Raw genomic sequence first — 11,401 nt, 5'->3', positions numbered from 1 at the left:
AGTTTTTAAAGTCTACTTTATAACGAACTACAATAGGAAGTTTGAAACCATAGACCTTAGTTAGGGTATACTGAGCCATATTTAATTTTTGACAGGAATGAAAATGAGTTTGTGAGGGACAGACGTAGCCTACAGTTTGTCAGATGGATAGTAGCCTATAACTGTTGTTTAACAACATGCATCAACTATTAATTGAGATCTGTTCTTTGACTGTAGGCCACATTTGCGGCAAAACGATATAACCGCTTGGTTATAAGTTAAATGCCCACCAGGTGCCGCCAGATATTAGTCATAGTCCCAAAAAGGGGTTGAACTTGATGAGCTGATTAGGTCTAATTTTAATGTCGCAACTTCTGATTGCCAGTATATCAAAAATGCGGTCGAAATTTGGAAAGCTCGCAGAACTGGGGCACTGCATGAGGCCGTCTTAAAATGAAATCAGACTATTAACTAATGAGCTGGATTTTCAGCGCAATTTAATCTAATGCAACATCCTCAAAAAAGTGAAACAAATATACATTATTATATACATTAACACAATAAATCTTGGCGTATAAAGTATTATGGCAGTTAAAAAGCTGTAAGGAGTCACAGGGATTGTCCGTGCTTTTTGTGCGGGACTCCTCCCGGCTGATGACGTCACGCAGCTTCTCCTAGTGTAAGTGAAGCACTTGAGCGCGAGACTCGCGCATAACGGTCCTCACTCAAAAGACTGACTGCATCTTCAAAACGTAAGTAAGTAGAATTTATATTGTTTTGGTGTTTATTTCGTCATCGGGCTTTTCATCGATTAGTGGAGTAACGTTATTGCTGTCCGCGTCGCTATCTTCCACTGAGTTGCCACTTTTCCTTGTTGAACTCACAACTGCTGTTTCTGACACTTCTGATTGAGTTTGACACGTGAAACTCGCATGAAATTGAGCTGTGTGAGTGTGTAGGTCTTCTGAATGTCTTCATCTGTTTCCTAGGATTTCACAATCCGTTTCAACTTGTCTGAGGTTCGCCCACCCACCGGAGACAGTCTTTTATCTTATAGGGAATCTGAACCTACTGTTTCACAGTTTAAAACTTGCATTTAGCCCTAAAAACTACACGATAACTAGAGAACTGCCAGAACATTTCTTTTGCGCCATATTTTGGACTGATCAATGTTACTGTAACTGATGCAGATTTTATTAGTATCAGGACTCAAACCTTCAGGAAACCTCTCATGTCAAACTACTAAGAAGCTCATCTTAAATAATATATACTAGCTCCGCAGAATTAATGTTTAATTAAACAGCCTGAACATGATTTTCTTCCCCCATTTCTCCTCATAAGTTATCTACATGCATATTTTGAGATATACGGTCAAATACAATGAAACATGGTGCAGATAATGTTTTGAACTCTGTCTGGAAGGTACAAGCCTATACTTGACAAAAAAAAGTTTTGTTTGTTTGTTCAATTCATTTATTTGGCACAGCATTAAACATTACTGCAGTATTTAAGGAATTCATTTTGTTTAAATATTGTATAAAGCCATGTCACCAAAAAGCAGCTGTCATGCTTCAAAACTCTGCATGCTTGTAAGACAAGTTAAGTCCTGAAAACGTCTCTACTGATGCCTACAGGTCTATGACGTTAACAATTACTTTAACAATATGCACAGAGATTCTCTTGACACCACAGACCTGTGTCCTAACATACCCTGAAGGTGTTTGCTATAATATGATGCAATATAAGTTTTGGGAAATGCAGCACATCCTTATTTCACAGGCATTTCCTCTGTATTTCTGAAACAAAAGGTGGAACAATCTGTGGTCTTTCACAGAGCAGATCCTGCAGCCCTATAAACACACACACACACACACACCCATACACTCAAAAACAAATAAATAAAAGTGAAATCTGTTTCAAGTCAGGCTGTACCCACAACAGCCATTTTAACATGCCATTTTCAGACAACAGCCATTTTTTTTGTACAGTTCTGAAGAAACAGATCTCTAAAATACTCCACAGATAATTTTCAATGTCTCTCATAATTATTTTCACAGTATAACATGACTGCTACCCATTTGCTGAGAATTTAAGCCCATATTTGCTCCTTATATGATGTATTTCTATGTGAACAGTCTTATAACATTCGGCCTAAGTGGCTTTGCTTTCACTGACGGTGAGACTTTGTGGAGATCTACTGGTTTTAAACATATTGAAGAGTCCAAACACATAGCATTTATTACCTTGTTGGAGTGATAATCTGCTGGATTACAATAATTAGTAGTTTCATAATAATATGTCAGACTGTTCTGTGAGAGACATTCCCAGTAGGCTACAGCTGGCCATTTTCTCTAAAGGCGCTTCATTGTGTGTGCTTTCTTCCCCAAGGTGGTAGCCATGGAAACCACTGATGTGTATTGCTGGAGAGCCTTTATAGTTCATGATCAGACTTAAGAGGATGCTGAGTTGCACTCAAACACTATCCTACTTTTGATTGCTAAATGCAAGCAACGTTTGATCCTTAAGCTTGCATGCTGCACACTTAAAGCAGCTCAGATAGAACTTCTATTTGTAAATGAATAATTCAATCACTTTGCACAATATTTGAAGCAATCGTTGGATAACATAAGTCATTGCTGAAAAATAAAATAAAATCAATAGAAGTATAATAATTAACATTAAAAAAAAAGAAAAACGTAGCAACTTTGATTTCAGTCTATATAGGCAATTTATTGTATAAATCTTCATAGAGACCAAGGCCTTTTATTCTCTGTTAGTGTTCAAGAGAATGTCACGAATACGGTAGACATGTCTGGACATGAACAAATATTTCTGCCCTTATTAGCCTTCCTTTAAGACATGTAGTGACAAAGTGTGGGCTCTCTTAGGTTTAGGATAAGTGGAATGAGGCCATAATACTGAAATTTGCCTTATATGATATAGACCAATAAGGAAAGAGTTGTACGAGTTGCTCTACAATGGCTAATCTTACTGTGATTAAATTACTGATTAATACTGAATGAAAAAATTATCACAGTCAACGGCATTTAATCTTTGTTGATGAATGCTTGTTCTTAATCAGAAAAGAACTGTTACATAACTGTTAATTAACATTAGAAAAAATGTATATGTTTTTTAGAAAATATTTGAGAACTGAATATTTTTTTGAAGAATTACACTTACGAATATTCTTATAAAAGTCTTGCAATTTCTTGAACTCTTCGTTCATCTCTGGTGGTGTTATTGTGCAAACAATATAAAATCTTGGACCTTATTTTAAGGTCCAATTCTCACTATTAACAAACCATTAACTATAACTTTTGCCTCAATAAACTCCTAATTTGCTGCTTATTAATAGTTAGTAAGGTAGTTGTTAATTTTAGGTATTAGGTTGGATTAGGCATGTAGAATATGGTCATGCTGAATATGTGCTTTATAAGTACTAATAAGCAGCCAATATGTCAATAATAGGCATGCTAACAAGCAACTAGTTAATAGTGAGAATTGGTCCCTATACTAAAGTGTTACCGAAATTTCCTTAAAGAATAAATTCGGCAGAAATTAAAAAAGCAAACTTATAATGTTCTTTCACCTTTAATTTGTGACAGATATTATGGAATGCCATTGATCTCTCCCACTGAAACAAACATGGGAAGAAAAACTTGAGACAAGAAGTGGAGTTCGGTAGCAATACACGCCATGGCTGCCCATCGCATTCGATCAGCGAACAGCAACGCTGTGCTCCCTCGCTGCAGATCTGAGGGTGCTCTCATCGATCTCAGTGAAGGAGTGTCAGAGGCCACCCTTACAGATGTTAAAGGTTTCCTTTCTTATTTTCACCTCACAATCACAGTACTGTTAACTTCTAGTTTTACCCTCATTCAATTTTTTTTTCTTAAAGGGCCTTCACCTAGTGCCTTGCGACTGGATACTACTGCCTCATTTGGAGCTGTCAGGGAAGTGATTGCCATTAAGGATTACTGTCCGTCCAGCTTTACCACACTCAAGTTCTCAAAGGGAGACTGTCTTTATGTTATAGACACATCGGGTGGAGAGTGGTGGTATGCACACAACAGCAAAGAGATGGGATACATCCCAGCTGCTTATGTCCATCCGATTAATTATCGAGATTCCACGTTCAGTGATAGCGGCATGATTGACAGCCTAAGTGACGTTTCTGAGGGAGTGAAAGAAATTGATATCTCTGGAGAGTGGACGGGGTCCGCCAAAACCACAGAATCTAGAAATGACAATCCTTTTGTTAATAAACGTATGTCAACTAACCCTTTCCTAAATTACATGCTGCAAGGCACCCCTGACCAAAACAGCAACCAGAATTCAGCAAAGGCTTTGTGTTTTGGTAATTTCTCACCTCCCATCTCAAACACCAGCAGCACTATTAATATTAATGTTTTTGAAAGTGGGCTGTGTGACACAAAAAGTATTAGCCCTGGCTCAGGAATTGGCCCAAATTTTCGCAGAGACAATCCGTTTTTTAGGAGCAAGCGCTGCTACAGCATGTCAGAATTGTCTGTCCTACAGTCCCTGTCTGATGGGAATCAAGGTTCTTTGAGTTTTTTTGGTGGCATGAAGTCACCTAAACCTGAACATTATCAAAGTAGAGAGGATTTCAAAACAGCATGGCTAAATCACCGTAAACTTACACGATCCTGCCATGACCTGGACTCCATTGGACAAAACCCAGGTTGGGGCCAAACCCAGCCAATAGAGACCAACATTGTATGCAACCTGGACAGTTCTGGTGGTGCCGTGGAGCTGCCAAATACCAGTATCAGTATACATATTCCTGAGGGTCACGTTGCACCGGGTGAGACTCAACAGATATCACTGAAAGCCCTTCTGGACCCACCGTTGGAGCTTAACAACGATAGATGTACTACCGTAAGTCCAGTGGTAGAAGTAAAACTCAGTAACATGGAAACCAAGACCCCAGTCACTTTAGAGATGAAGGTGTCTGTTGTAGTGAAGATAGAGAGCCGCAAAACCACAGAGGTGGTGTGTGTGAGAAGCGACTTCAAGGAAGGTCCGTATGTCCCGATTCCACATGTATACATGTATGGAGACACAGTTCAAGTGACTCTGGACAATTTAGAGCCTTGCATGTATGTCTCTGTAATTGCCCAAGCACAAACAGTGGCCCCATACAACACAGTCTGGGAACATGTCGTAAAAAAAGTCACTCTTGGGGTATACGGGCCAAAGCACATCCACCCGTCCTTCAAGACAGTGGTGGCCATTTTTGGCCATGACTGTGCCCCAAAGACGTTGCTAGTGAGTGACGCGAAAAAGCACTTACAGTCAACTCCACCTGTCATCCTCCAACTCTGGGGAAAGCACCAGTTTGTACTAACAAAACCTCAAGACCTTCAGGTTGGCGTGTATTCAAACATGTCCAATTTTGAACTGAGAGCCAATGAACAGGCAAGAACCGTGAGGGGATTTCAGATCAAACTTGGCAAAGTGGCCCGCCTCATCTACATGATCGCAGCACGCGATTCAACCGACATTTCAGACTTTACTTTGCGTATTCAGGTCAAGGATGATAAGGACTGTATCTTGGCCCAGTTTTGCGTTCAGACCCCAACCCCACCACCAAAAACAAGCACAAGAAGCTCCGTTCAAAGGCGCTTCCTCAAGAAAAAGGAAGTGAACAAAATCATACTGTCTCCTCTTGCAGCGACCGCAAAGTACCCTGTGTTTCAGGACAGACTAGTCAAAAACCTAAAATTTGCTAAGTTTCTGAAAACTGTTGTAAGACAGTCCAAAAGCCTGTATTTGCTAGAGTATCTTAAAGGCGATGTAGTGGCCCTTTTGAGTGAGGAAAAAATAAAACTTAAAGGACATCTATGGACCAAAGAGTGGTACATCGGATACTACCAGGGAAGAATTGGGTTGGTGCATGCAAAAAACATTCTAATCATGGGAAAAGTTAAACCTGTTAATTTCAAAGGGCCTGATCTTACAACTACAATCCTTTTAGAGCAGCTCCTAAAGCCCTGCATGTGTCTGACGTATATCTATGCATCTGTGCGGACAATACTGATGGAAAACGTGGCGAGTTGGAGAGTGTTTGCTGACGCTTTGGACTACGTAAATCTGCCTCTGACACATTTCTGTCGGACAGAGGCAGAAAGTGAGCCTGAAAAAGTGGCTTCTGTTCTTGAGAAGCTCAAGGAAGACTGCAACGCAGCTGAGGGCAAGGAGAGGAAGTCTTTCCAGAAGGAACTCATGAAGGTAAGCTCTGACATGGAAGTAGATCTTTCAGCTAAACTTGGTTGTGTACTGGGAGCACCTTTATAGAAACCATTTTTAAAAGGTATATAAAATGTTTTATTCATTTATTGGAGGTTTTCTTAAAACTGACAAGACGATAATCATTTTCATGTAATGGCTGGTAACTGATAAATGACCAATATTAAAATTTGATCATATTTTTAAAAATAAATTAAATATGTATCTTATTTATATTTGGTCATACACATTCGCTTATTCATTATTTATAAGGCTTGCAACTGCAAAGAGAGATGAGAGAAGAGTGACGTTTTTGAAAGTTAACAAGTTAAAAGTCTGAAAGTCATCAGCAGAAATATATCCTACCTAAAATACAAAAAAAAATTCATTACTGAAAAAAAGAAAAACTTGATAAAGCTGCATGCAATTTCGAGATAGAAAAATAGTATGAATTTAAAAATTAAAGGTATCAAAAATTGAAATTAAAAAGTTTGGTGTAAGATAGAATTTGACCTTGCTGGTTTGATCTTTTCAGTTTTGCAAATGAACAGATTTGTATGAATTAAACTATGAATAATATATAATTTCTCTAGTTGATACCAGAACGTGTCAAATAAATATTTCATAACGTTGCTCAAAGCATTTGTCACAAACACTTGAGACTCAAAGCAAAGACCAAGTGCTAAACATTTTAAAGTGCCACCTTATTTGCAGAACACCACCAGCTACCCACTTTAACATGCTATCCTGAATCAAAACAACAATATATGATCAATATAGTAATCCTTCCTAAATAAACTGACTGAAAAACATTCAATTTCTCACACAAAACCTTATCTCTCTCATTTGGTCTATATTACGATGATGGATAATGTGCTAAGATACAGGTTTGTATGGTTGTCACCTGCCTCAACCCCTCTGTGCCACTGTGTCAATAAAGCCTGATGTGAAAACTGTCAACAGGAACCTGAAACAGAATGCTTCCCATTCTCAAGTTGCATTTTAGCTACTTATTTTACAAACACTTACATAAATCTGCTGTATGATGCATTAGTCATTCTGCAATAATCACCTAAAAGAAACCTCTCTATATCACAGAAAGCACACACTAAAGATTCTCTAAGTAAAAATCACAATTAAATGTAATTATTTAAATCATGCATATTTAAACCAGGGCTGTCAATACATTAAAAAAAAAATATATGTCAACATGCAGCAACACAGACCATCCTAAATAAACTGACTGAAAAACATTCAATTTCTCACACAAAACCTTATCTCTCTCATTTGGTCTATATTACGATGATGGATAATGTGCTAAGATACAGGTTTGTATGGTTGTCACCTGCCTCAACCCCTCTGTGCCACTGTGTCAATAAAGCCTGATGTGAAAACTGTCAACAGGAACCTGAAACAGAATGCTTCCCATTCTCAAGTTGCATTTTAGCTACTTATTTTACAAACACTTACATAAATCTGCTGTATGATGCATTAGTCATTCTGCAATAATCACCTAAAAGAAACCTCTCTATATCACAGAAAGCACACACTAAAGATTCTCTAAGTAAAAATCACAATCAAATGTAATTATTTAAATCATGCATATTTAAACCAGGGCTGTCAATACATTAAAAAAAAAAAATATGTCAACATGCAGCAACACAGACCATATGAAGCATACGCAGACATGCACAAGTTTAGGTAATACAGGCACTGGACTAAAATAACAATGAGCTGAAACATCTGCTCGAAACACCACATTAGAGTGTGATTGAAATTATGATATTGGCAATATACATACATCATGTAGACTATGCCTTTGACATAAAAAAGCATCATATCATTGAAGTGAAGCAGGCTAAATGAATGTTAGTGTCAGGTACACACGTTTGTGTTACACTGTATGAACTAAAATTAGGAAGGGTCATCTGTGATCGTCTCAAACGTGAAAATGCCGGAAGATGTGAACGTGTTGAAGGAGAATCTTAGTTGTGCAGATGTTTCCTTTTTTATTGTTAGAATCTACACAGAAGGATCAAATGTGGAACAAGAGACGCCCTAAATTACACAAAACCCCCACACCTACAAATCCATTGCTAGGAGATTGCTAACAGACATGCATCTGCAGTTCTCTTCACATCTGAATAAAGTACTTGCATTTTCTGCATAGAGAATAATTAGCATTTTAGAGCAATGGGTTCCCTCTGGAATGTGTTAAGGGTTTTTGATTTATGAATACAACGATGTCTGTGGTTAACATTACATGAAGAGACCTTCCTGTTTTGTTCTACAAAATAAATTACACAAGAGTCAAATGTGAATATTGAAACCCATTAGAAATCCCCTTAAGAATCCGTGGTGAATTAATCTTTTGGGCTGGCCTACAAATTGACATCATGACTGAACAGCATTAGAGAACTTTGTAATTCCATTTTTAATCAGTAAAAGTTCCAGTTGTAATGCCTTCATGAGGATTTTTTTTTCTTTGAGTTTTTGATTCCTCCCATTTCCATTAGCCTATTGTTAGAGCAGAAGAGCGGCCCTGTATAAACTGTCAGTGATTTCTGACAATAGTTTATAAACAGAAGACAGAATTGTCAGCTTATATAAAAGGAAATCACAAGAGGCAGGCAAGAGGGAAGATAATAAAGGACAAGTACTATCATAAAATCAGATGTTAAAGAAGAGGAATTCAAAAGAAAAACATGTAAAGTAATTTTCTGCTCAACTGTCTTAATAATGCAAGCTGCATCTTGCTGTGATTATGTCTATAGTGAACTCAACAGTGGTAAATCTAAGCTAAGTGAATGTATGAGTACTGTACACTGACTAATTCACAAGTTATGTTTTATGAATTTAAAGAGTTCCTGCACTGATTAACTGATTCATAGATCATTATGCTAATACTAGTCAATTAGATTCCCAGGGAGCATACTGATTAAAAATTTGTGGCCTGAATTCACTGCAAGTTGCTTCGCATAAAAGTGTCTACCAAGTGCATGGGTCAAATGAATGAAAAACTTTAGAACTATGTTTAAATTTGCCAGAATGTTAATGTGAAGAAATAAACTTTTCTGTGCCAATATCAGACAGGTTCACTGGGTACATTGATGCAAAACAAGTAACAGAATCTGCACACCAAAAAAAAAAAAAGAAACAGATAAATCATGGAGACAAGAGAGAGGCTCAAAGCACTGAAGAAAGTTCAATGAACCGAAACATTTGCTTTTTTTTTTTTTGAGCATCTACACTTGCTTTTTTTTTTTTTGACAATGTTTTGTCAAAAACATTTTAGTAAAAAATAATAATGGGCCTCAATTAAAAAGCCTCTTCTCAGATATGATTTATTTGTTTTATTTCAATTTTTAGATTTGATGTGCAGATGTCTTGTTACTGATGCAGCATACTAATAATTTTGGAGGTGTCTAAAGGAGCAATGAAGAAAACAAAACAATGAAACCAGCTTTGGCATGTTTGTGGGCAAAATAGTGAAATGATCAAAACATCATTAAAATAATAATTTGCTTTTCTCATTAGATTTAAAAATAATAACAGAAGCACTACTGCTAATTTCATACCCATTAAAAGATTAACTTGAAGCTTATACAGTAGTTCTGCTTACCACACTTGACTTCATTTGAGGCATTAACAGTCGGTTCAAGATTATGTGATAATCAACAGTCTGAGCAGACAGGGTGCAGATTTTGTTTGGCTTTCTTTTACTACTGTGTCTCTGTAGGGTTTACTTAATAAGTTCCTGACTGTGACAGGGGTCAGGGGTGAGACACCTCAGGAAACAGGTGCACATGAAAAGCTTTATCTTTTTTTTTGGCTAATGCACACAATCAATGTGTACACAGTGTGATACATGCACACACAATACATGTCTTTTTCACTTTCATCTAGACAGTAAGTGGTACAGTAAGTCGTCCTGATCACGATTCTTTTAGCCTAATGTACAAGTCAAAGACATACCTTCCTGTTTGTTTGTACGTAGAACTAGCATCGTTGATAAGAGGGAAGCCATCCAAGACTCCTGCTATCTCATTGCTCTGTTTGGAGCCAGAACTTTAACAGGTCTTCTGGGGCATCAGCGCCGTGTTCCTCCCCCTCTAAGCAGACTTCCTGCCATTCCAAACATTCCAAGCCATGGAACTGGAATGAGAGATTAGTGGGTTCAGGGCGTGTAGCTTTTAAAAACTTACTGATTTTGTGTGTATGTGCATTTAAACATATTTGAGTGTATGAAGAACACCTGCATGTTTGACTAATTTATATCTGAAAACTTCATTGTAGAAAGATTGATTCCTTTCTTTGTTGTATAAAGCAAGCACTAAGAAAGTGTAAATGTCACATGTCGTCATCATCAGATAAGAGTTTCAGACATTTTGTAGATCAGTGAACGTCATATATTCACAAGGCGCAGTGAACATAAGTCCTTATTCAGTTTTTTAAATGTCACGCCAAACTTTCAGGGGAGAAAAGAAGGTCACGTTAATAAGACAGAACACTTGCCAACAGAATGGCCGGATATTCCTCCCTAACATTTCCCTTGTCCAAGGGGCCCGGAGTCACTCTCATTATATTCTGCTCACAGGAGCATTCACGTCGCTTCCTGCATATCACCACATTTATCAAAGCACCCGGCTTGATGACTTGAGCTCTGGATTGGTCTGGATCTTCTGAGGCAGTGCTTAGAAAACCACTGACGCTATCTCAGTTTTGTAGTTTGTGTTGTTGTGTATTCTTGTTAAAGTTTACTAATTAGAACAAGCTTTACTTAGCAACCACTGCGATGGGTGGGGGGGCACTTTTTAAAATTGAAGATTTGGTATTTGAGATTATGAAGGCAGATATCAACAATAGGACACAACTCTACAAAGTACTCATTTTAGAAGATTTGATTTGAAGGCTATTTGCATAGTTTCAATGTTTCAACAATTATTTGCCCTCTAGAAGCTTGCGTTCTGCAAGTGAACGGCGTATTATTGTGCCATCTCAAAGAGGCACAAAATCACTCACAGACTTTTTCATTAACAGTTCCCTCCTGGTGGAATGACCTGCCCAAATCAATCCGAGCAGCTGAGTCCTTAGACATCTTCAAGAAACGACTAAAAACACATCTCTTCCATCTTTATTTGACCCTCTAACTCTAGCACTCTCTATTCTA

At 37.7% G+C, this 11,401-nt stretch overlaps 1 protein-coding gene across 2 annotated transcripts in view; it reads left to right on the top strand.

Annotated features, from left to right (window-relative positions):
- The first annotated feature begins 490 nt into the window (after positions 1-490).
- The window catches only part of LOC107684539 (SH3 domain-binding protein 4-like), a 15,272-nt gene continuing 4,361 nt past the window's right edge, over positions 491-11,401 (top strand). Inside the window, exons 1-3 of one of the 2 annotated variants that reach the window (XM_016480926.1) lie at positions 491-503; positions 3,588-3,799; positions 3,881-6,234. In XM_016480926.1, coding sequence (XP_016336412.1) covers positions 3,679-3,799; positions 3,881-6,234 — 2,475 coding nt within the window. In that variant the 5' untranslated portion in view covers positions 491-503; positions 3,588-3,678. Of the gene's footprint in view, positions 504-668; positions 736-3,587; positions 3,800-3,880; positions 6,235-11,401 lie in introns of those variants that run through there. The other variant, XM_016480856.1, reaches the window with a different exon arrangement.

This window comes from Sinocyclocheilus anshuiensis, unplaced genomic scaffold (assembly GCF_001515605.1).
Source record: "Sinocyclocheilus anshuiensis isolate Anshui unplaced genomic scaffold, SAMN03320099.WGS_v1.1 scaffold277, whole genome shotgun sequence".
NCBI lineage: Eukaryota > Metazoa > Chordata > Actinopteri > Cypriniformes > Cyprinidae > Sinocyclocheilus > Sinocyclocheilus anshuiensis.
This window is presented reverse-complemented; position numbering and strand designations above follow the sequence as displayed.